This window comes from Bombus impatiens, unplaced genomic scaffold, assembly GCF_000188095.3.
Source record: "Bombus impatiens unplaced genomic scaffold, BIMP_2.2 scf_0548, whole genome shotgun sequence".
Taxonomy (NCBI): domain Eukaryota; kingdom Metazoa; phylum Arthropoda; class Insecta; order Hymenoptera; family Apidae; genus Bombus; species Bombus impatiens.
This window is the reverse complement of record NT_176967.1, coordinates 1406665-1431613: the sequence shown is the minus strand read 5'-3', so window position 1 is coordinate 1431613 and position 24949 is coordinate 1406665. Positions and strand designations below refer to the sequence as shown.

General features: G+C 30.4%; 6 protein-coding genes across 14 annotated transcripts; 2 read left to right on the top strand and 4 right to left on the bottom strand.

The window, feature by feature from the left end:
* Nucleotides 1–503: 503 nt before the first annotated feature.
* Nucleotides 504–2837, top strand: LOC100745906 (translin-associated protein X). Its single transcript, XM_012388497.3, has 2 exons — nt 504–648; nt 1855–2837. Exons 1-2 carry the CDS (start codon nt 633–635, stop codon nt 2682–2684), a joined length of 846 nt encoding a protein of 281 aa, XP_012243920.1. The 5' UTR covers nt 504–632; the 3' UTR covers nt 2685–2837.
* A 29-nt stretch (nt 2838–2866) lies between these two features.
* Nucleotides 2867–4992, bottom strand: LOC100745789 (aprataxin and PNK-like factor). Of its 4 annotated transcripts, none has more exons than XM_012388495.3 (5): nt 4566–4992; nt 4223–4297; nt 3952–4131; nt 3387–3883; nt 2867–3325 (listed from the first exon to the last, which is right to left on the bottom strand). In XM_012388495.3, exons 1-5 carry the CDS (start codon nt 4662–4664, stop codon nt 2986–2988), a joined length of 1191 nt encoding a protein of 396 aa, XP_012243918.1. In that variant the 5' UTR covers nt 4665–4992; the 3' UTR covers nt 2867–2985. The 4 variants fall into 4 exon arrangements, with proteins under 4 accessions (XP_012243918.1, XP_003491433.1, XP_012243919.1 ...); XM_003491385.4 differs by having other exon boundaries at nt 3952–4137; nt 4566–4991; XM_012388496.3 differs by lacking the exon at nt 3952–4131 and having other exon boundaries at nt 4566–4989.
* Nucleotides 4993–5389: 397 nt separating this feature from the next.
* On the bottom strand, nt 5390–13285 carry LOC100746507 (WD repeat-containing protein 20). 6 transcript variants are annotated; one of them, XR_002947137.2, is made up of 6 exons: nt 12719–13246; nt 11891–12073; nt 9982–11370; nt 8376–8447; nt 7818–8104; nt 5390–6060 (listed from the first exon to the last, which is right to left on the bottom strand). XR_002947137.2 is itself a non-coding variant. In XM_024369240.2 (6 exons), the coding sequence occupies exons 2-6, from the start codon at nt 12986–12988 to the stop codon at nt 8033–8035; spliced, it is 1986 nt and encodes a 661-aa protein (XP_024225008.1). In that variant the 5' UTR covers nt 12989–13098; nt 13159–13285; the 3' UTR covers nt 5468–8032. The 6 variants fall into 6 exon arrangements, 4 of the variants coding, with proteins under 4 accessions (XP_024225008.1, XP_033177870.1, XP_003491357.1 ...); XR_002947136.2 differs by having other exon boundaries at nt 5468–6060; nt 6857–8104; XM_024369240.2 differs by having other exon boundaries at nt 5468–8104; nt 12719–13098; nt 13159–13285.
* Nucleotides 13286–14623: 1338 nt separating this feature from the next.
* On the top strand, nt 14624–17181 carry LOC100745988 (digestive organ expansion factor homolog). The gene has a single exon (XM_003491305.4). It carries the CDS (start codon nt 14798–14800, stop codon nt 17075–17077), a length of 2280 nt encoding a protein of 759 aa, XP_003491353.1. The 5' UTR covers nt 14624–14797; the 3' UTR covers nt 17078–17181.
* A 289-nt stretch (nt 17182–17470) lies between these two features.
* Nucleotides 17471–22004, bottom strand: LOC105681071. Its single transcript, XM_012388408.3, has 2 exons — nt 20439–22004; nt 17471–17788 (listed from the first exon to the last, which is right to left on the bottom strand). The coding sequence occupies exons 1-2, from the start codon at nt 21568–21570 to the stop codon at nt 17565–17567; spliced, it is 1356 nt and encodes a 451-aa protein (XP_012243831.1). The 5' UTR covers nt 21571–22004; the 3' UTR covers nt 17471–17564.
* On the bottom strand, nt 21673–24943 carry LOC100745666. Its single transcript, XM_033321990.1, has 7 exons — nt 24373–24943; nt 24087–24293; nt 23852–24025; nt 23677–23781; nt 23027–23559; nt 22694–22955; nt 21673–22611 (listed from the first exon to the last, which is right to left on the bottom strand). Exons 1-7 carry the CDS (start codon nt 24466–24468, stop codon nt 22207–22209), a joined length of 1782 nt encoding a protein of 593 aa, XP_033177881.1. The 5' UTR covers nt 24469–24943; the 3' UTR covers nt 21673–22206.
* Nucleotides 24944–24949: the final 6 nt, after the last annotated feature.

Sequence of the window (24949 nt, the reverse complement as noted above, 5' to 3'; positions counted from 1 at the left end):
GTACCCTAATACTGCATTTTCTCGACATTTATTTTAATACAGAAATTTATAATTCATGAAAGGATTTTACCTTCTTACGCAAGTTATTCAATTCTTTCTAATAAATTATGTATTATATTATAGTAAAGTACAAGATTTTGTAGTAGTATACATAGATATATCTTATCGATAAATAGTATTAATTTATGACGTAATTGGAATCACGTTTTCCAAATATTAATGTTCTAAAATATTACTATATAAAAAGCGATAGAAATATTAACATTTCCCAATACTGCTATTTGAAAAATGATATTAACCTAAGAAGTGTGCAACCTGCCAGCCCAAAGCCTATTGCATATTGCAATCTGTACACATTTTGTACATACATATATACATATATAATCTTTTATTATATATTTTCCCAAAATTCTTCTTTTTTTCCTTAGGCAACAAATACATTAATTGCACTCATTGAATATTGCGGGACAGTTGAACATCTCTGGGTAGGTGACTCATTGACTAAGGTTAGGTGACTCCCAAAACGTGGAACACGAAAAAGCACTGAATGTCAGATCTATCTTGTACTTAATGCTATTGTTATTACATATATAAATAAAGGACAGTATCAGTAAAAATCAATATTTAAAATTATGTCACAAATCAAAGGTATATTAATGAAATTATAAAATATTTTAAAAACTACTTTGTATCATTCATGTTATCAGTTTCTTATAAATCACTTTTGTTTATAATATTAGGTCATCCCATAAGGTCGTACCGACTTTTGTGTATACATTTCATGTGTCGATTTATAAACTAGAGCAGATTTTCGTGGGTTTAAGATCGTAATATAGTGAACACAGTGACTTCTAACAGTAAAAAATCATGAATGAAATGCGTATCCATTTTCGACATCTCATGTGACTTCTAACAGTAAAAAATCATGAAAAATACATTAATTGCACTCATTGAATATTGCGGGACAGTTGAACATCTCTGGGTAGGTGACTCATTGACTAAGGTTAGGTGACTCCCAAAACGTGGAACACGAAAAAGCACTGAATGTCAGATCTATCTTGTACTTAATGCTATTGTTATTACATATATAAATAAAGGACAGTATCAGTAAAAATCAATATTTAAAATTATGTCACAAATCAAAGGTATATTAATGAAATTATAAAATATTTTAAAAACTACTTTGTATCATTCATGTTATCAGTTTCTTATAAATCACTTTTGTTTATAATATTAGGTCATCCCATAAGGTCGTACCGACTTTTGTGTATACATTTCATGTGTCGATTTATAAACTAGAGCAGATTTTCGTGGGTTTAAGATCGTAATATAGTGAACACAGTGACTTCTAACAGTAAAAAATCATGAATGAAATGCGTATCCATTTTCGACATCTCATGTTATATGAATTTCGGAAAGGAAGTTCTGTAACAATTGCCACGAAAAACATATGTGCTGTTTACGGAGAAAATGCGCTTTCATCTCGCACCTGTAGGAAGTGGTTCCAACGTTTTAGAGCTGGGAATTTCTGTTTAGAAGACGAGGAACGCTCCGGGCGTCCTCCTCAGACAGACGAAGACAAAATTCGCGATCTTGTTGAAAAATCATGAAGTTTGACAGTTCAAGAGATGTCAAATGTTTTGAAAATACCTAAGACAACGATTCATAGGTGTTTAAAAAAAATGGGAATGGTGTCAAAGTTGAAAACAGCACGAACTTATGGGATGACCTAATATTTACTAAATCCGTGTGATGCGATTTTAAATCAGAATGTACTTCATTAAACCAAACATACCGGCAATTTTAACAAAGAATATTAAAATTTTAATTTTCTTATTTTATGATTAGACGAAGAAGGTGGAGAAAATCATGGACATTGCTGTACTAAGAAGATTAACATCGATGATAAGAGAAAAGAGATCGTGGATATTACAGATCAAAGCAGTGAAATTTTACAACAGTTTCGAGCATATGCGACTGAATTAGATAACAAACATGATCGTTTTGAAAGGATTGTAAAATTTGGCAGAGATATTACTATAGAAAGTAAAAGAATAATTTTTCTTTTGCACACCATAGATAAAAAAGGCAAACAGGAAAGTGTGCTACGTGAAGCTGATATGAGATTGCAAAAAGTTGCGAGATCCCTTTTTAAATCTATTGCACATGAATTAGAAGGTCAAGATCCATACCTCTATCTTAAAGCTTATCGTAATGGTTTGGAAGAATATATAGAAGCTGTTACATTTTATCAGTATCTAAAATGTGATAATATGAAAAGTTGGTTAGAAATAGAAAAAACACTTACTTATAAAATTTCTGAGATTAATAATGTTAAAACCATACAGGTTTTAGTCAGTCCATATGAATATATCTTGGGCATTGCAGATCTGACTGGAGAACTAATGCGTCTGTGCATCAATAACTTGGCAACAGGAGACAGAGCTAGTTGTTACCAAACATGCAATTTTGTTAGAGATATGTATACATGTTTTCTTGGTTGTACAAATGCTTCAAATAGGTTAGTGAATAGAAAGCTTTGCACACTTGAACAAAACCTCCATAAAATAGAAAATGTTTGCTATACGGTTAAAATAAGAGGTTCAGAAATACCAAAACACATACTTGTGGATCTAGTTAATGAAGAATATGCAGACAGTGATGAAAGTTATCATGCCTATTAAAAAACTTAAAAAAAAGAAAAAAAGAAAAAAAAAGAAAAAAAACATCAACTTTGAAAATAATCACAAATATTCCATAATTACTTTTAAGTAGTTTATTCAATATTGTTTTTATACGTTTATAAATATAAATGAGATAATGTTGGTATCATGTTACTTAGTTATCAACTTTAACATTGTAAAAATATTTGTAAAATATATTATTTCCATATTCTCATTTTTCTTATATTAACGGAAAATTTTGTATAGATATAAAGACTTTATATCTATGTCTTAGTCAGCTATATCATTTCCCAGCTCACTTTCAATTTTTATCAGAGTACATTTCATCATCATCTGAACTTTCATCATTGCTAGAAGGCTCATACTCAGACTCATCAATAGATTCCTCAGCAGACTCCTCTACGGATGAATCCTCCATTCCACTTATAGTATCCAAAGATTTTTGTATCTGTGTTCGTTTAGAATTCTGCTTCTTACGCTTATTATTTGCAATATTTGTACCAATATGTTTGAACTTCATTTTATGCTGAGGGTTTTTACGATAGCATCGAGTGCCATAGGGACATTCTTCTCTATTATCAGGTATATCATAATCAGAATCTTCAGGATGGCAAAATTTATCTCTATGCTGTGAATTTTTCCTGCCAAAGGATTTTTTCATGAAATACTTTATAATAAGAAAAAAAGAACATATAAAATTACCTATAACACTCCTCTCCATATTTGCATTTGTCTCTTCTGAAAACATTTCCTGTTGCATTAGCAGATATTTTTGATCTGTGTACATTTTTTGAAACAGGGGATTGTATAACTTTTACCATCACTTTTTCATTGTCTTCGCTTATAGAAGGTAAATCTGAATTTTCTTTAAGGCTTAAAGTCTTTTCATGTACATAAGATTCACTATTCTCTTTATTCATATTTTGAACTTTATAAGCAGATCTCTCAATAGCAGATGACTGATCTATATTGTGATGATCACATATTAATGTAGAATTTGCATCTTGTGTTTTACTTTCATTGTTATTATACATTAAATTATCTTCGTTTATAACACTTTCTTCAACATTTATTTTATTTTCATCATGATCGTTATTTAGTATTTTATGCAATGCATTGCATGAAGAACGTGAATTATCTCCTTCTCCTGAACAGAGTCTTTTATCACGTACAGTATTAGAATCTACATCTTCATTAACCTATAATGGAATTATTAAGAAATGTCAGAAAATTAATTTCACTATCATTTAAGACATTAATTTAATACTTTTCGTTTTAACGTATAGTCCTCATTATTTTCCATTTTATCAGGTACTGATATAATTTTAAACCAACATTTATCCGGTACCAGAGTACAAACATCTCCAGGTTTTACCGGTACTGTAACTCCCAATTTAAGAAGTTGCCATCGCGACGATTCGACAGACTTCATATAACATGGTGCAACCTGATACTAGAAAATAATTCCTATAGGACACTAATAAATGGTGCATTTGATATATCTACAGCATTATAAATAATCACGAATTCCTTCTTACCGGTGTTATTGTCATTTCATTGTCAGATGTTAAATTTATTATTGCGGCATATTTTATAATTCGATCATCATCACACTGAAATACAAATTATGCACACTAAATTTTCACAATTCACAGTAGTTTTAGATTGAAAGGGTGCAAACGTTTTTAAATGTGGAAGGAATATATGAAAAAAAGCTTTCCCGCAATGGAACATACTCATCACGCATACATAAGAATGTGTACATATATATAAGATATAAGTACATAATACATCTACAATTTTAAAATAGATAATCGACAATTCAAAAATAATTCAAGATTATTTTATTATATTTTTCCTTTGCATAATTAACATACTTACTCCAGTTTCAACATTTCGGCCAATGATGTTATTACCTATTTGTAAGTCCATTTTTTGCACCACGTCGTTATCTACTCGAAGTATTTGTAATTTTTTCATTTCTTCTATTTATTATATTTACAGAAAATTTTCGGAATATATTACGTATAAAATTTGTCATATTGTAAAATCTGTCACAAAATAAAATTTTGTTGCACTAGTAAAAACACGTTACACAAATGTTAAAAAAAGAAATGAAAACAGAAAAGGACAAATCGAACATAATCGTAGTCGGCTAAGCAGATAGCGTCATAAAAAAAATGTATTGTCTGTAAACTTTTTACGAATCAAACAAAACTTAAACAAAAACTTAACTAACAACGGTTTTGGAAATAATAATATTCATAATATGTATCGGGTAAATATGTTAGAAAGAAAAGTACACGACGATAATAACAATTAAATTTGTTTCATTTACAATTACAAAGAATGTACACTTTTATAAATAAATGAAGTAAAATGCGAAAAGAATTAAAAATTGAATACGATTTAATCGTAAAATTTAATCGTAAAACTGCGTTGAAAAATGTTTCATAGAAAAGTCAATAAATAGGAAAAGATCGGACATTTTTATGTGCATCTGTACGGATGTAATCAGCCAGACTAGTTAACCAGTTCGCAATAAAATATTCCTTTGTATCGTTGTATCAATTATTGTATTAATAGTAATATTATGCAAATTGCAACTACAGATTTCTTCGATATAAAGGAATCTTATTCGCTTTACGAAACGAAAAATATCTTTGAATAATAGTAACTAATACTTGAAAAATAAAACTTTAAAATAGAGCAATTCAAGAAATATATTTATGGTCATCGAATAAAATAATTTTATAAGTTAACTAATAAATTTGATACTGCGATTTCTGGTCAGTACTAATCAAATAAAACATATTATTTATTATGGACTCGTTATTTAGTTTACAATGTAGGAACATTATAAATCTCCGATTCGGTAAATCAAATATAGTTTAATATTTAACAGGCCAGCCTTCGTTAGTTTTCGGCTTAATAACGCATACCGATATGAAGAAATGTTTGATCAACAGTTTGAAAATTAATCATTCGCCTTAACACACGATATTAGCATAATTCTTACTTTCGTTACTTACAATTAGGTAATTAGTCAATGTCAGCATACGCATGTATCACAGTACACCTCGAAGAGCTTAAATGAAAAAGAGCAATGTTACATACATATTTATTGTTTATCAAAAAGTAGACGGTATCAAGCGTTATGTAACTTTCAAATTTCAAGTAATACAACAAAAACTTGTCGATTCTTGCCTGGAATACCGACAATTATCACGAAAGCTGCGATGCTGTTATTATTGCAATAATACTTTTATGTTTATTAATTTAACATAAAAATATAGTTGTTATTGTTTTCTTTTGCACATGATATTAAAACATACCTTTCAAAACAGAATTACCTCTGTCTGTCCATTATTTTTATCTGCGTAAAAACAGAATTTATTAATATATACACAATACGCATTTATATCGAGAATAATTCATTTACTTATAACATAAAATATGAATATGCATGAAAATATCCTTGGAAATACTTTTAATAATTTTACAAAAAAGATTTCAGAAAAGGTATACTATCGCCAAGACCAGTGATTCTCAATGACTGAAGTATAAATTAAGTCTATAATATGTTTAACAATCATAAAATATTTATGACTATTTGAATGCATGCCATGACAGATATTATTGTCCAAGAAACACTGGTTCACACACAATTATCTAAATCATATAGTTTACTTATTAACTTTGTATGATAATGAATAAATACGTTTTATACAATTACGATTCTGTACTTCGTCTGCATCTCATCGCTAAATTAATAACATTTTGAAAGAAATGCCCATGATAGGTGAAAAATGTGTCATCGTTTCCAAACTGTTTAAAAATTACAACAATACAAATCGTTTTTACATTTTGACGTTAATACTTTAACGTGTGTATATATATGTATATATATATATTTCTGTAATTATTTATTTTTATAAAGTAATAAATAGTATCGCCGTGTGGAATATGCAATATGAAATACTGTTTATCATTAGAATATTCAATAACTATTTGTTCATACATTTATAATTATTTGTTTACTGTGATAGACTTTCGTATCTGAGAACTATATAAAACTATTTATTTATTCGTTGTAAAAATGATTCATTGTTATGTTGTAATAACACATAAAATCTTTGTAAATAGAATTAAGAAATACAATACTTACTCACAACAAGTTGTTTCAAAGACTCCATGCAGAGTTATAATCAAATAGAAATTTAAAACAACTATTCTAACAATGTACAGGTTACTTTTCTAGTCGGATTTTTAATTAATTATTTACGACCAATGCTTTGTAGCTCTCAGATATAAAGTCATCTTTTACACTTCGTTTTCAACTGATCGTACATCGACGATGCACTCATTATAGATTTTCAATAAAGCGAACAAGTTTCTTAGAAACATATTCGTGTAACCACATTATAGAACAAATAAAAATTTTCTTTATTTAGCTTACAATCTTATTAAGGCAATTTAGTTATCGATAACCCGACTATATTCCTGAACTGCATTAACAAGAAGTGAAACATAAAGAAGGAACATTATAACATATCTTTTCAGTAAATATATCTTAAAGTTAACGATATAAAAAAATAATATTTGGTATAATTAAATTTAAAAAATGAAATAACATAAATCCTGTTTTACATATTATCTAATTCGATCTTTTCGTACATAATATTACTCAAGATAAAAACAATTAATCCCTAGTAACAATACGCAAATTAAAATACTTTATATGTACATATTGCTCTGACTGATTACAATAGTTGCACTGCTTGTTAATCTAAGCCACAAGAAGCTAACTATTTAAAATCATGTTTCTAAATAATTACAAGTAAATGTTGGTAATATAAAATTCTTTGACAATATACATAAGCATTTAGTATTAACACCATTCAATTAAAATTTATTTTCCTAAGCGGATCTTATTGGAATGATTTAGTACAGTATGTAAGATCAAACATACATATGTATACATATATACATGTACACACAATTTATTTATTACTTTCGCTGGGTTCTTTTATAAAATTTGTATAACATTATGAAATTTTAATATCTTCTCATGTTTAAAAAAAGAAAAAATTAAGAAGGAAGGGCAATTGGTATTCACTAGAAATAACTTACCAAATAAAAATGTATTTTTTAGCAATCAATTGTTAGATGCTCTTGGAATCACCCATTTTTCAAAGAATACTGGAATAATTTTCACTTGGCCATACATAATACAAGTGGCAATAGTGGATATATGGTTGAAACTGCATTTTTGAAGATTGCAACGTATGCATTAGTGGGACGTATTTTTCTTCGTGCTTTGAAGATGTGTTAATATCTGGTTCTGGCTATACTATGGTGCCTCCACCTTCCGTGGGACTGATCACGTGGAGAGCATTTCCAACCTGTCCTATTCCTGCCTGTAATTGAAAAATGCATAAAAATTTATTATCAAAAATACTTTTGGTTGTTTTTACAAAAATTCTGCAAATGTTGGAAGCATTTGGAACACAGATATAATTTCTATAAGTGCATTAAAGAACAGTGCAATAATAGCATAGAAGTATGATCAATGACAATTTAAAAATGCCTTAGCAAGGTACATACTACTACACGAGCATATAAAAAACATAGTATACTACTTTGTTTGATCAAGCAATAAACAAGTTGGAAACAAATTATTATACGTACCATGCGATAAACTCTGGGAAGACTCATCCATGATTCTCTTGCATCAGCCAAAGCATGGTACAGAACATTAATCTTTCCAATCAAAGTAAAAAATTAATGTCCCAACGGCTTAAGAAACAAGCACAAGCATCTTCCGATAAAACTATAAGACTGTCACTATAAAAGAAGCAATGCATACTATATGAAAATTATCACAAAAATTTTAACTGGTTAAACCACTATAACATAAAGGAGCATAGGGTATTTTGATGATAGAAATGCTTTATGCATAACACCAGGAAACTGAATCTGACATTTTAAATTCTCATATTTCAGAATAAATTACAACTAAAGGAATTAAAATAAATTATAAACATATATATTTATATATGTATATCTGATTCAATTTTTACTCTGGAGCTTCTGCATTGCATTTTGTATAAAACTCAAGCAGGAAGCAAGCAGCAATATTTCATTCAAAGTTTTGCTTTATTGTACAACGAGGCAATTCATTGTTTTCAACAAAGGATTAAATGTCACATCATTATAATCCAGGACAATAGTTTAACTAAATAATTCATTGTTTTTCTATCATTTGCTAAGCTAAGCTCATAACACTTTACAGGAAAGAAAGAAGGGTTTAAGGGGCCTGCCCTGTTACAAAATCTTATGGGGGCGCAAACAATATTACTCTCAATGATGGAAATCAAATATAAATATATTCTATTTATAATCATACTAATATATTCTTCTAATATTTATATTGAATATATTTTGACCAGATGATCATTAGGCACAAATATAAATGCTGGTTTACACTATGAATGAACCTTATATTATTTATATTTATGATTTCCTTAATTTCTGCTATTCAATTAATATCAAAATTTTACAGAATAAATTTTGAAAAATTTCCTTAGAAATTCATATTTTTCATAATTGAAAATATTGAAAAATATAAAGATTGAATGTGAAATCTTATATTTCATATATCATGCAATAAGAAAGACCTGAAATTTTGTTAAAATAGAATATAGATTGATATATTAAATTTTTCCATTCATAGTATCATCCATCCATGTATTTCTGTAATTGATATACAATACAGGCTAAAAAATATTGCTAAATCTTTAATGTATTCCAATGGCACCTTTTAATATAATGTATACTGCTTTGGATAAAATGTAAACTAGTATTTAATTCGTAAATATAAGACAAGAAATACATTCATTCTGAAATAAAAATTTTGCATGTGTATATATGATGCCACAAGAACAATGTTTATTACAATACTAAAGATAAAAAATAACAAAATCACCCTTTCGTATTTTTCACATTTAATAAAGTTATGCGTCCAAAAGAACATGTTTTGCCTAATATAATTCAACAATGACAATAGAAAAATTGTTCAAGGTATTATTGTGTTCAATAACAGTAATGATTTTAAGTTTTATCTCTATATACAAATCAGAATTCATTACTAAAAAATCCTACTTCACAAAATTGCAACAAAAATTGAAGATGGGTTACATCATAGATCGTTAGATCGCAGGGAATTAATGTTGGTGTAAGGATTGCTATGATGATGTGGCCTGTGCAGAGTGCTGCTGATGGTGAGAGGACCTACCATGTGACCAGGTCTTGCCCATGTATAGACATATCCATCTTGACATGCTGTTACGAAGCAATCTTCCCTAAACACTAATTCAGTCAATCTCTCGTGTGCCAACTTCTTGCACACTAGTGGTTCTAGCACTGGGCACTCATCAAACCTAGGGCACCAGGCAGTCCCTATCAACCTCATAGGATCATCCATCACAGAACTAACCTTTTTATTTGCACCTACTAAACTTCCACTGACACTGTTCAAATTACTATTTGTATTTAAGTTAGTAGTAGCTTTATCACCACTACTGTTCTGTATTATTGTGCTATTAGATGCACCACTACCTCTCATAGTGAGGCTAAAGTTCCTTTTATGATTATCACCCTTACGATCACCAAAACCAAGGCCTGCTAACCTTTGTGTCAAGGAATTTACAGTTGACACTGCTGTATTTGTACTCATGCTATTATTACTACTTTCATTATTACCACTCGCGTTTTCTTTGTAATTAACATTATTCAAATTATTATGTTTAGAATTGTTCAAATGATGATTCGTTGTTGAACCATTCCCACTGTTGACTGTTGATGTAGGAAGAGTACTAGAACCTGCTGTAGATGGCCTTTGTTTTGCACACATTGGTTGTCTCAACACATCTTCTGTAATATCCCACAAACACAACTGTGTATCTTGTGACACACTACCTAACCTGTAGCATGTACCACCTGACACTCTTAATTCTGAACCACAAGAGTTTCTGTTTGAATGAATTCCTTGCGATGTTGTAGACAAACGGTTGGCCTTCTCATGATAATGATTATGATTATTATGTGGTAATGTTTCATCATCTGAACCACTGAAGTCTGGGTCATGATCTTCATAAGATGTAGTATAAGGATCAAAAGCTACTACGCTTACCCAGCTATGATGACCTTGACCTCGAGCCACCACTCTTTTTTCATGAAAGCTCCAAATTGTCACAAGATCATCTTCACCGCCCACAACAACATATCTTCCATCTGGAGACCAACATACACATAGAAATCCACCAAAATAACTTCTAGCTGAACCCACTAACTCCATTGTATTATATTGAAATACTCGCAAAAATCCATCTTGGGAAACAACTGCTAAGTTTGAGCCACATGGGCTAAAGGCAAATTCATTTATACAACATCCTTCTGCACCTATTACCCATCTATATAATGGGTTTCTTGTAGATTTTGTTTTACAAGTATATATAGCATAACCATCCCCTGATTTAAAAGATTGATAGTTAGGGGCTGTGGTTCCACATAGAAGTTCTTCATTATATAAATATAATTGCCCAGAACTGTGCGATACCAAGAAGAGATTGTTTGATCCAGGAACCCATTTTATACATGTTACTTTACTTTTGTCAATCAATCTCTGAAACATTAAAAGATATATATCTTTTTATTTATTGAACAAATAATAAGTATAATCTTAAAAAATGGGCTGTTGCAGCTATCTAATAAGTTAACGAAAAAGTTACATAATTATTGATTAAATTTATTTAGTTCCATCATAAAATCTAAATAAGACTTACAAAATTAAATATTACATATGAATAGTATTAAATATATGTTACTACAGCATAGAGTATTATGAATCATTAAACTATCATACTAACTAACATCTTTGTTTATCATGTTATAACAAGATAAGACATTCATGTCACATAGATTGGATGAAGTGGTAACAACCTTTGTACAAACTTTTTAATAATAAAATATTATACAATCTATTTGTACCTATACACAATAAATGTATTCCCAGAATTTTAGGATTGTACCAGAAATATTTTACAATCTTCTTACATCTTCAAAAAATTTAGTTCAGTATGTATATTAAAGTATATTCATACATCTATATGAATTTCTATTTTTTAACATAACAAATTACTTACATCTTCATTATATAATTTGCTGAGTTCCTTCTGTATTGGATCTATCAGTTGAATTTGACCTGTAGAAAAACCAACTAATAGCGGAGCGCTATCTGCAGTTGCTGTTGTTTGATTAAAATTATGGCATGTTGGATTAGTTCCCTTATATAACTTCTTGTCCACTGGTTTATTTAAGTCCACAGCCTAAAATGTTTTCATATAACATTGACTCATTGTAAATTTTAATAACATGTTAAAATTAAAATATTGTAAAGATATATTGTGATTAATAAATTTTATTTATTTTATTTGTCTATATAAGATCATTAATATTTCTCAGTTACATTTATTTGAAAGATATAAAATTTTATCAAAATTAATATTTTAAAAATATTAATTTCTTGTATCTGCGTATATCAAATATTTGCATCAGATTTATAAACATGGACTATAAAATTGTTAAATATACTAATATTTTATCAATTAGCATATATGGTATGTATTAATAAAAAGTTAAAAGTTTAGCTAGTAAGACCTGAAGGAAGGAAGAGAAAGATAGATAACATATATGTTATAATTTAAATGAAGTTAAATAAACAAGTTATTATTCTAAATAAAGTGACTGATGTATCTGTTGTTAAAATAATCGTCTAATTAGAGATAAGTTTGATAAATATAAGTTTACATGCAGTAATATACAAAGTAAAAGGATTCTCTATGTTAGGTGTGGTGATAGTGCAAAGATGGAGGCTTGATACGCGTTTTCGAGGTTAGGTTTCAACGAATCCACGCTCAATTAGATCTAAATATAATAACAAATATAATAACTATGGGGGAAGTTTAGATTACCTTTTTAACTCCTCGATAGACATAAACATAAAGCTCCTTGCCAAAATTGAAACACATTCGGTCACCAAGTCCTTGTGTACCCGTAGGATCTGCTGGATCCGGTAAAGTTACGAAAGACACCCTAACGGATGCACTTCCTTGACCATTCGTGTAACCGACCCTATTTGGCCTTGAATACTCCGACAAAGTCATTAGTTTATAAGTTCCTTCCCGCGTGACAAACTGTGTTTTCAAGTCCTCCTTCCCTCCTCCATCCAACTGCACAGCCATCTTACCACCAGCGGTGCGACGGAGGAGCTCATCAGACACGAAAAAACCTGTGTTGGTTTCTACCTTTCTATACGTTTGTCGATAATTTCTTCTTCGACAGCTTGTAAAAACTGTCAAACACCAACTATGCAGCTCCTTATATTAAAAATCTTCCAAATATCAGAGCTTACCGGTTCTGCATGTAACCTTCGCTAAGGGCGCCCCAAGTTCTATATCGAAACTGCCCGTCGTGCATTTATGATCCGCAGCTCATACTCTCAACCTCGTATAGGACAATTCCGTCCCCACCATACCCCTGATACTCCCTTTACCTCCATGTGATAAGCAATGTGTAACGTAAAAATGAATTCGTATATATTAAATAAGCAGCTTAATAAAGAAATTTCAAATATTTATTGTCGTAAACATTCAAGTACTTAAAATACAGATTTCAGATAAGAAAAGAAAAAATACATTTACGCATATTCTATTGAAAATATTAATAATGTTGTGTGTTTGTGTGTGATATTTTCAATATATTTTTAATGATATTAAAACAATAGAATCATACAGAATAATTTATAAAATAATAATATGACGTAATACCTAATACAATTGGATGTCTTGTACGGTCTATCAAAATATGTATAATTATTCTGGATATTTTTAAATCTTTGTAATTCAACGTTGCAATGAAGAAATTAAATAAAATTACAGAATGCACGGCACTGTTAGCGCCGTGTTATTACTGCGCGCGCAGCATTGCCTGAATTCGTTGGTTCTGACAGCCTGTCAGGGACCGGATATTTTGTAAACAACCGAGCGAAGGGTTAATTAATTTTGCCCACTTTTTCCCACTTCCTCTGTTTCTTTACCGGTTTAGCTTATCAAGAACACATATTCAATTATCATGGACTACTTTGTACTATAGATATTAATCATGACCCAGATAACCAGTAATAAAAAGATGCTATGAGTATTTCTCTAATATGATAAGCTAATATTCATTTAAATATATTATCATATTATGAATTCAAAAATCTTATATATTATTAATTTTTCACAATTTGACATGTGACGACTTTTTAGATTCCTGATTCGTATAATTGTAAATAAGAAAAATAAAGATTACAAAATTCAATTAGGCATGATAATTTCATCTATTAAAATTATTAGTCACGTGATCTAGATCCAGAGAATTTGCTTCAAATTTCTTCCGATTTTCCGAATGGTAATTCTAAATAAATTCAAATTCTGGTACGTATATTATTTTATGCATATACAAGTATTATTTGATAATATTTTGCTTAAAAACAACGGTTATAATTATGTACTACATATAATAATTATTATATGTAGAATTACTTATCTATGTAATTTGTAAAATATTTATAGCTAATTATAATAATATAATATACAATAATATTGGGAAACACATACATACACATTAGATACACATAAGAATGACAAAATATTGTTTTATTTTGAATATTGATATTTCTCCTATAGTATATACTTACAATATTGTAATAAGTGTTTCTCTAAACGAATAAATGATATAAAATCGTGATCGTGTATAATTAAAAATTATAATACTAATATATTTTATTATAAATTAAAATCTTATGTACTTGTTTTCTTTTTAATATATATCATGTTTTGATTTAGTTATATAATTTACGTAATTATGAATACACATATAACTCGAAACATAAATACATATTCGTACATTCAAAAATCATCGACAAAGACACGTGGATGAATTTTATTTCATAACATTTTTTTTTATTATTATGGATTGTTAATTAATGTACATAACATTTGATTATAATGGCACGTGGTAAAAGATCAAATCGCGGTGGAAAAAGGAAATTTCACCGGTCCGATGATCGGCCGAAACCCAAAAAGAGTAAATTTAACCTAAAAGAGGCTTCGTATGTCAAAGATCGTGACATTAAAAATAAGGAAATCGAGAAACGTAGGCAAATGTTGGAAGAAGAAAAGTTACAACAACGAGACATAGAAAGTGACAATTCTGGCGATGAACAAGAGAATCCATTGCAAAACTTATTATCCTCTTTTGTAAACACAACTAGTTTACAAATTACTGCTATTGAATCTAATTCAGAAAGTGATGATTTTAGTGATAAGGATGACGTTGAGGAGAGTAATGAAATTAAAGACAAGCTAACAATAGAATCTAACAATATGGATGAGGAGGCAGATTTACCAAGTGATAGCGACGAAATAAAAATGAAAGACGCTGACGAAGAAGATCCTGAAACTACTCAAGAAGATGCTGGTTATTTGAAGGATCCATTCTCAATTCATCTTCATGATGACCTAAGCGATAAACTTTATGAAGCAGTTTCTAATGTCCCACAAACTGTAGAAACACAAAAAATAATATGGCCTGTTTTAGGCAATCTTACATGTCAAATACCAAAATTTTTAGATGATGCTAAAGACACAATGAAAGAATCTAACATTTCTGTTTTAGAATATAAACAGTTTGCTAAGTGTGGCACTGTTCCTCAATTAATTGATAATATAAATTGGGATAAATTATATGTCAAGTCTCAAATTCATGGCAATCTTACCCAAGCAAATTATTCAAATACAAAGGATAATGCGAATACAACTCCATCACCTATGACTCCTTTACAAAGGGAGCTATTTTCAATAATAAATAATTATCAAGATTTATACTATCCTGAAAGGACTTTTTCTAATGCGGATCAAATAAGATTTGTGTATTGCTTACATATAATTAATCATGTGTTGAAAACACGAACGAAGATATTGCACCATAATGCAAAGATAACAAAATCAAAATGTACAAACATGACAGAAATCCCAGATGAATATAGAGATCAAGGTTTAGTGAGACCAAAAATTTTAATAATTGTTCCTTTTAGGCATTCATGTCTAAAAATTGTTGAATTATTGATATCTATTTTAATTGGAGAAGATAAAGGTGGTTCTGTAATGAATAAGACAAGATTTATGGAAGATTTTAGTGGCAATGAATTAGCAATGTCAAAAAAAAATCCAAAACCTGAAGATTATGAACTGACATTTCAAGGAAATACAGATGATACTTTTAAAATAGGAATTGCTATTACAAAAAAGACTTTAAAATTATATTCAGAGTTTTACTCCTCCGACATAATAATTTCATCTCTACTAGGTTTAAGAATATTAATAGGTGCAGAAGGTGAAGCAGATAGAGATTATGATTTCTTAGCATCAGTAGAATTATTGATTCTTGATCAAGCAGAATTGTTTTTAATGCAAAACTGGGATCATATGATACATATATTAAATCACTTGCATTTACAACCAAAAGATTCTCATGGAACAGATTTTTCTAGAGTAAGAAGTTGGTGTGTGAATGGATGGACTAAATACTATAGACAGACGTTAATATTTTCAAGTATTCATGTGCCTGAAATTTATGGAATATTTAATAAGAAATGTTACAATTATGCAGGGAAAGTAAAAATAATAAATCCTATTTCTCCTGGATCTATTTGTCAAGTAGCTGTACAAATTCCACAAGTGTTTCACAGATTTGACACTTCAAGTCATTCTCAAGCCTTGGAATATAGAATGGAGTTCTTTACAACAATGATACTTCCTCAGTATAAAGATAGAATAATGAATCATACATTGATTTTTATACCATCTTACTTTGATTTTGTGAAATTACGGAATTATTTTAAAAAAGAAGAATATAGTTTTGTACAAATTTGTGAATATTCTAAAGATGCAAAAGTGGCAAGAGCAAGAGACATGTTCTTCCATAGTGATGCACATTTTCTCCTATATTCAGAAAGATTTCATTTTTTCCGTAGAATAAGAGTAAAAGGTATAAGGCATATTATATTTTACGCACCACCAATCTTCCCTCAGTTTTACGTAGAAATGTGTAACTTAATGCAGGAAGCTAATCAAAATCCACGTTCAGGTTCTGGAAGTAATATGACAATTACTATTTTATATTGTAAATATGATATTATGCAGCTTTCTGCAATTGTAGGAGCTGAAAGGGCAAATAAAATGTTTGGATCAGAAAAATCCATCCACATGCTTATGACTGGTGAATAGGAAATAAAAAGTACGTCAAATTCCTTTATATAATAGCATGGGTATCGGATGTTATCGATATTGTGATTGTTAATATCATTAAATATGTAAAAATGTATCATTAACGTTTGTAGTTCGTATTATTATTAGCAGGAAACATTTTTATCTTCACCGTTTTGTTTAATTTCTTTATTATATTACTATACGATTTTTAAATGCATTGAAATAAATACAATCTTAATTACAATTATCCAAACGATTTTGTTCAGAGAATTATTTTTACGTACCAATAGTATAATTCCGCAATATTACGATTATTTCAGCAAAGAAACATAATTTGATCTAAAAAGTATTCGTTTAGCATTTAATAATTATTTGGATGTAAAGATTATTAAGTTGTTTTTGTCGTTATTAACGAAATAATTGTTATATAAGCATTATAACAAATCTAAAAGTTTTGACAGTAAAATCTAATTCTTCTTTTAATTACTTTTAATATTCTAACATATTAATTAATGTTAGAATGCATTTTGGTAGATATTTCTTTGGTTTCTGTACTTAGACTAGTTTGTAAATCCTCGAGTGTTGTTAGCGAGGGAGCAGTCGATGATTCAGCAATCTCTGTTAAGATAGTCAATAAATCCTTCTGTCGTGGAGTGGTTATGATTTCTGATATACTTCGTTCACTCGCCATGGTCGTTAATTTTGTCGTTATTTTTTCTGTTTGCGTATCTGAAAAAAGAAAAAGTAATTTTAGTTTTATCGCATCTAAATTAGCATTTACAGCGATCAGCGATTTCAAGATAACGAATTCCGTATTGATAAATCACGACAAGAGTATAATTACACGATATATTTACACGATAATTGGCTAGTTCATAATTCGAACAAGAGATCGATTTTTAAAGTTTTTAAAACGAATAGATAACATCGCAGCGATTGAAGGATTTGAAATCTGTTTTTATCGTTCATAATAGAGCGATCGGCGATATAATTTGATAATTATGTATTACCACATTCTGATTTTGTACTTGTCTTGGTAGGGACGTCTTTCGGATCCCACAAGAAAGTATAATACAACGATAGCAGGATAGCTGCCATGCTAACAAATATAACATAGGCAACCACCGTCAATACCCGTACCAACTTTTGTTTATGTTTTGGTTCGTAGAGCTTGTCTTTCCTTTCGTCTCCTGCAAATCGAATTTCATTGCCTGCTGGTTTATGTTCGCGATTTCCCAATGTACGACTAATGCTTGCCATTACGTTTTGAGCGCTCATTTTGCGCGGCAACTGCATTCTCGACGTGCTGATGTTTCAAAGAAATCCGTTTTATTCAGTTTTCGATTGTAAGGTTTCGATTAAGTTCATAAATGTGTTTTATGTTTCAGTTTTGATATAAAATTTCAATATAACATTATAACATTTTAGTTTCTATAATATTAAGTCATCGTACAAAAATCGTAATTGTAATCATAGTAATTCGATGTAAGGTTTTGAGGGAAATATCGAGGAAAACATTGTTTTCATCGAATGTTACGTATTTATAACTTGCTTGATCATTAATATTTATGAACGCTCAGTAAACTTTATAAGTTTATTACTGTAAGCTTTGTAGCTTAAATATATCTTATGTTGAAGACTGTTACGCAGAATGCTTTTGCGTTCGACAGGTTACGTACATATGTTTGGTCGAATGTTTTCTACGATTTACCACCAATGTTTCTGTAATCCTCGCGTTATCAATATGAATTCGAATCCACTGTTGTTGATTTTCGAATTCCCAATTTAGTAGACAGTTTGGTTTACTGATAGGGCGTTCCCGAGAGAATACTGCGAGTATCGGGAACAGTGGTAGGGAAGTGCTTAAACTTCACGATAATTTGTCAACAGGGAGATAAATTTTCGAGAATGTAATATGTAGAGGGTTTATATTGACGTTTTCATTATTCTACAACTATTTCTGTCTCCTGACTATTGGATCAACGTTTCTCACAGATACAGCTGGTAAGACACACTCGTCCAATGATATGTATCAACGAGTTTTCACTGCGCAAGTCTCAGAATCTTGACTCATTGTGCTTCGTTCTGCAAACTCTAAGGGCTGCTCGATTTTACGGAATTCATCGTGGAAAATGCCCTTAAACCGTATAATGGGCACCGTCTCATTGTATTTCCAAAATTTATCCACCCAAAATTATCTCGTACGTTTTTCGATAAATATACGTGCTTAACATATTATATGTTTCTGTTTATGATTAGAGTAACATTTTGATTTTATTTATTTCAAGTCTTTTTTTTAAGTGAAAAATTCAAAGGTAATAGTGTTTAACGTCAGAAACAATAAGAATCTCTCTGTTTCATTCATATTATGTAAAATAAGTTATATACCGAATTGAAAGAATGTTCATTAAGGCATAAGTATAAGTACTACATCGGTTTCGAATTGAAGTGCTTCTGTAGAAGTGACAAAGGAATGATTAAAAATGTTACATAATCATTTTACGTAAGACTGAGTTTATGTATTGCTTCAAAGTTAATACTTGCACGTACAGGTCACGCAAAACAGGATACATTGTCGTTCCATACAGGATGCTATTTACGTAAACGTAATCATTCCAATGGATATAATTCGTAAGTTACAAGTGTCAAGAATAGAAGCTGCTAATACAAGAGCCCATAAACTTTAGTCAAAGCTGATAGGGTTTTCATTTCGAGAGTAAAGTGACTTTTACGACATTCTCGTTTTACATAAGAGGCGCGCCTTTATTTTAATAGCATTTAGTAGCATTGTTCTTCGATCTCGGATAAAGATAGCAGTACGATAGGTAATCATTATTCAATGGATATTTCACATATTTAAGAAGAAATGAAAAAGGAAAAAAAAAGGAGTGGATATGTCTTTTCTTTAGTTTGATTCGCGTATACCTTCATTTAAATATTATACTTCAACATGTTACTTGAGAGGATGAAATAAAATAAAGATTAAACAAGTTCGTTCATAGGAGTAGTAAGATTTTTGTACTGATGCAACGTTAAAGAAGCCATAATGGATCGACCTGACCCTGTTCTGGTCATTACGTGAACAATACAGATAATCATCGTAGGTCAATTCACCGACTATCTTCTTTCTAAGGTTTTAATCATGACTTTTCATTGGAGTTATGTATATGAAATATTTTTATGCTTTGCCGTTACTGAAATATAATTGTATATACCTAACTACGTACGCGTGTAAAAAATATATTTGTACAAAAAATAAACGATGATCACGTTCATCGCTTAAACGAACGACAAAATATGTGTAATGCCGCACATTTAAAAAGGTGACTTACTAGGTGAGTAAAGTGGAAAAAAATCAAATTATAGAAAATTTATTTACCTTTGAAGTTCAACGCAATGTTTGCCGGTTTGCCAGGTAATTTGTTGGACTGTTCAGGATATTCTAGACGATTTTCAAGTTCCAAATTACGAGAAGAATCTAGAGTTGTTTGTTTATTTAAATTAATTGCTTGTTTTAGATTGTTGATATTATACGCACGATCTTCTCTACTGTTTTGGATATCGAAATTTTCTTTATCATTTATCGTCATAATTGTCATTGTAGTATCTATAAATCTTTCATTGGGCAAATGTCTTTCAGGATACTGGGGCGTTTTAACTTCCACACTTTTTTTATTAAACGTTTCAGCTTTCGATTTAAAGCTTGATAGAACATTATTTTTGTCTTCGTTTCGATTGGTAACTGTATTTTTCGTAAAATTGTGATTTAATGGAAAAGTATCCTGAGATGATTCAGAATAGTTTCTGGTATTTGTAAAATGATCATTATTCGTTTCATTTCCAAAAATAGTCGAAGACTCCAGTATCTGGAATGTACCATTATTACCGAACATACGATTCGTAATTTTAGATGAATCTTTTGTACCTCTTCCATTTAATTTTCTTGTTAAGTTCAACGTCTTTTCTTCTTCGAATGAAGTATAATTAAAAAAATTAGATGTTCCACCTTCTCGAGAGGAATCTTGAACAAAAGAGTTCGGATTATTGATTCTATTTTTCCAAGATTCAATTAAAGAACTTGGTAATAGAAACAAAGATTCGTTTAATTTTTCACGATGCTCCTTTACATGATCGTAATTATTGACAGGTTTTTCTATGTCAGCAATACGACCCAAGAACAAAACATTCGTAGCATTAGAGTGCTGTGCGGGTTTGTTGGGGTCATCTTGCACAGTTATTTTATCGCCTTGTAAGTATTGTACTTCGGGTTCGGAAGATAATTGAACTGGTCTTCGTATAAGCCTTGGATTAGGTGGTTCCCAAAGAAATAAATAATACGCACTTAGGACAATGGCTACGAAACTTACAGAGAACATGTAAGCCATCACAGTGACTAATCGTATTATTTTCTTGGTCCTTCGATTTTCATAGATATCCGTCTCCTTTCTCGAGCTTTCACCACCGCCAGCTCCTTCTTGAGGAGCCCCATCACTGTTTTCTTCCTTGCTCATCGTAATTTGAATTTTATTTGTATTATTGTATTAAACTCTGATTGAGAACTTATACTTCCCAGTGGATTTCTATCAGTTTTATACCCATTTCCCTAATTTTTCTTTTTATCTCCATTTTAGTTACAATTCTTCTTGCGTATCGTTGCCATCTTGTAGAAATATAAATTTACATTTCACAATAATTGTGGAAAAAAGTTCACCGAATCAAACACATGTGCAACCAAACAAAAACGTATTAGGCAATCTTCCGTTAGTACTTTATATTTTTCATTAATTTTTAATATTTGATTTTAAGTATGTGAACGTAGACTCTGTAGCCGGTGTTTAGTTTTCAATATATGCGAATTATTTGATATTTTACTTTTACATCTTCTACTAAGGTGGAAATGAGAAAAGGAAGACAATGTATCGTAGGACGCGCTTCGGTAGCGAAAGCACGTAAGACTGCAGTTCTGAATAAGCGTTCGTAGAAAAGCACCTTCCTTCGCCACGTGTTCGAATCACGCGCAAGCGTTCTTAAGTCGGTACGTATTGTACACGAGATTATTTTTTGCTTGGAATTTATTAAACCCCTGTTCAGTATTTCAGTAGTATCTAAAGATATTTTTATTGTAGTACGATGAACTTTATATTTGATCAACATTTCCACATATTTGTAAACTTAGATTTTGGATCATCCCAACTTTCATCATCCCAAATGGTAATGTCATCTTGCATTAACAGAGTTTCAGAGAATTCAGGATCCTCTTGTTCCTTTTTCGAAACTTCTTCCTTGTTTTGTTCGGATTGTAGCACTGATTTTTCTAATACTACTGTTTCTGACGATTTTGACTTTTTGTTTGTCCATGTATACATCAACCTTTCATTTTCTTCTATTTGATCGTGTGAAGTATTTTTACTGCAACGCGAAGATGATTGTTTCATATTATTACAGTTACATATTTCTAAAGAAGTATTTACAGCAACTGAATTTTTTCCAAACTGGTTGTTTTCAAAAGTTTTCACGCTACAAGCATCATCTGCAAGTTGCTTCGAAGGATTCTAAAAACGTTTGAAACTTTGTAATTAGATTAAATGCGTTTTATAGCTATGATTATTTACACAGGATAGAGAATTATTATACCTCGGGAAGCGAATTTGATCGCGACGATAAATTATGTGAATTCGATTCTCGAAATTGTCGAGAGTTTTCGTTGATTCGAGGATTTGCTACATACGATAAATTTGGGACACATTGCTGATTGCTCAAAATTGTAAAAATTTGCGTCAACAAGTCGTTTGAACCTTCGGAGCAAGGTATTGGAATTGTCGTTTGGATACTCTGTCGGGCAATCAATGAATTTAATGCCGGCATCAATGCCGGAGCATAAAGTAATACCGCAAGTCTGTCAAAAAGAATCGAAAATATGAAAAGGAACTAAAACTTTCATTTCTTATTTTAATGTTTATCCCATACCTCAACAATTGAATGGTAAAACTATTGGGATCTAACAAAGGATTCCACGTAGGAGATTGCACCATAGGAGTGTAAGCGGTATGAACGTTGCTACGTGGAGTTGGTATTTTCTTATGTATTTCTTTTTTCTGTCTCTGGATCATACGCGTAAATTGTCTGGATGAATCGCTTGTACAATGTGTTCCTTCATAGGATAACTTCTTCGCATTATTGTTCCAATAGCTGCGATTGCCTTGAGGTGTTTGAACACGAATATCAAAATTATCTTTTCGATGAACATCCGTATTTTCGAAAAATTTAGTTCTTTTGAACATACACTTTTCTTCGCAATTGGTATTTTGTTGCTGACAATGAAATGCAGATTGATCGGAAATATCGCTGTTAAACTTTGATCCCATTATAGGTCGAAATTCTGGTGTATATACAGCAGGTTTAGTCTGCGTATGATCTTCATGTTTAACATCGAAGTCAGTATAGTAGGACGTTTCCGGCTCATGTTTCTTGTCGAAGCTTTGGCATACTTCCATCGACGCCTTTATACATCGTTGATAATTATATTAGTTCCGAATCGTTTATAAAATAAAATTATATATTTTGCAACATTTAATTAACTTTAGCTCGATAAAGAACCTGTTATACGATCTTAATACCTTTCGTGTTTCAGGGGGACCGAAATGTTTCCTCGATTTACCAAAAATCATTTTCGAATGATCAGAATCACATTTATCTACAGCTTTATGAATCTCGTTATTTGCCTATAAAGAGATATATTAGTAACATAGTATTTCAAATTATTAAAATTTTTATATATCTTGATACGCATACTTTAGAATTTGTCGTTTTGTATCTCGACGAATCAATCAATTGAGTTGAATCCTGTGGAAGTATCATAGCAATATTGTGCATCGAACAAACTGCTGTTGAATTGTTAATTAGTATCCTTGATTGAAAGGAGGTGCTATCAGGCTCCTTTATAGGATAAATATCATTCTGTAAATTCTGAAAGAACATACAAGTGCAAACAATCATGTTTCAACTTGTTGATTTTTTAGACGAATACCTGTGAAGATTTTCTGTATTTCTTCCAATCTGTATCATCAAAGGTTTCATTAATTGAATCTTTATCTTTTTTCATAGTGTGACGTTTCCTTCGTGATGAAACGTTAATTTGTTCTTGATTCTTTTTGTACTGATTTCTTGGAACAGTTCCAAAAAAGTGTCCGTACTTTCTAAGGGAACGATGTTTCCAATTTACATCTGTTTGCGACTTTAGAAGAATGAAATTAAACATGAACGAAAGAATATTAAATTCAAAAAATTAGTAAAATGGTAGATGATGAAAATACCGATTGATGTACGGCATTGGTATTTCGTGTTATTATAGGGATTAATGTTTTCATTCTTGTTAATTCTCTTTCCATAATTAGATATCTTTCTTTCATTTGTCTGATATATTCCAATAAATATCGATTAGGTATATTCTCAGTATTACTAAAGCATAATTAACAAGTTATTTTATGTTTCCTCTTGACAATTCATTTCACTTAAGAAATTCAATTTCTTGTTTGTACTAACGTTCGGAAACATAAATTATTTGGCTGGCCATGGTCATTATCTTCGAGAAGAATAAAATTTAAATCAAACAAGAATCCGTCGTTCCTTAAAGATGGTATATTTACTAATTCATTAAATGATATCCCATGTCCTTGATTTGCAGAAAGTCGTCGAATAAATTCATTACGTCTTTGATTGCGTTGATTATCCATAAGTTCCAAAAATATTTGTCGTCCAAACATACTTGTTAATTTTGTGTAAAGAAATTCACAACAAATTTTGACGAATTTGTACTATAATTACAATTATTTTGTATAATCTTTCATATAGGTTGTGTTTTCCATTGTATGTTCATCTTTTTTTGGGGGC

Excerpts from the sequence above, each read along its gene's own strand:
- LOC100745789 (XM_003491385.4), bottom strand. The coding sequence starts at position 4,664 with ATGAAAAAATTACAAATACTTCGAGTAGATAACGACGTGGTGCAAAAA. Across the intron at positions 4,298-4,565 it reads GCCGAAATGTTGAAACTGGA|TGTGATGATGATCGAATTAT; the intron begins GTAAGTATGTTA and ends TTTGTATTTCAG. Across the intron at positions 3,326-3,386 it reads TATGGAGAGGAGTGTTATAG|GAAAAATTCACAGCATAGAG; the intron begins GTAATTTTATAT and ends ATCCTTTGGCAG.
- LOC100745666 (XM_033321990.1), bottom strand. The coding sequence starts at position 24,468 with ATGAAAGAAAGATATCTAATTATGGAAAGAGAATTAACAAGAATGAAA. Across the intron at positions 24,026-24,086 it reads AATACAGAAAATCTTCACAG|AATTTACAGAATGATATTTA; the intron begins GTATTCGTCTAA and ends ATGTTCTTTCAG. Across the intron at positions 23,560-23,676 it reads GTCCCCCTGAAACACGAAAG|GCGTCGATGGAAGTATGCCA; the intron begins GTATTAAGATCG and ends CGATGTATAAAG.
- LOC100745988 (XM_003491305.4), top strand. The coding sequence starts at position 14,798 with ATGGCACGTGGTAAAAGATCAAATCGCGGTGGAAAAAGGAAATTTCAC.
- LOC100746507 (XM_024369240.2), bottom strand. The coding sequence starts at position 12,988 with ATGGCTGTGCAGTTGGATGGAGGAGGGAAGGAGGACTTGAAAACACAG. Across the intron at positions 11,371-11,890 it reads GCAAATTATATAATGAAGAT|AGATTGATTGACAAAAGTAA; the intron begins GTAAGTAATTTG and ends TTAATGTTTCAG. Across the intron at positions 8,105-8,375 it reads TTCCCAGAGTTTATCGCATG|GCAGGAATAGGACAGGTTGG; the intron begins GTACGTATAATA and ends TTTCAATTACAG.
- LOC105681071 (XM_012388408.3), bottom strand. The coding sequence starts at position 21,570 with ATGAGCAAGGAAGAAAACAGTGATGGGGCTCCTCAAGAAGGAGCTGGC. Across the intron at positions 17,789-20,438 it reads CATTGCGTTGAACTTCAAAG|ATACGCAAACAGAAAAAATA; the intron begins GTAAATAAATTT and ends TTCTTTTTTCAG.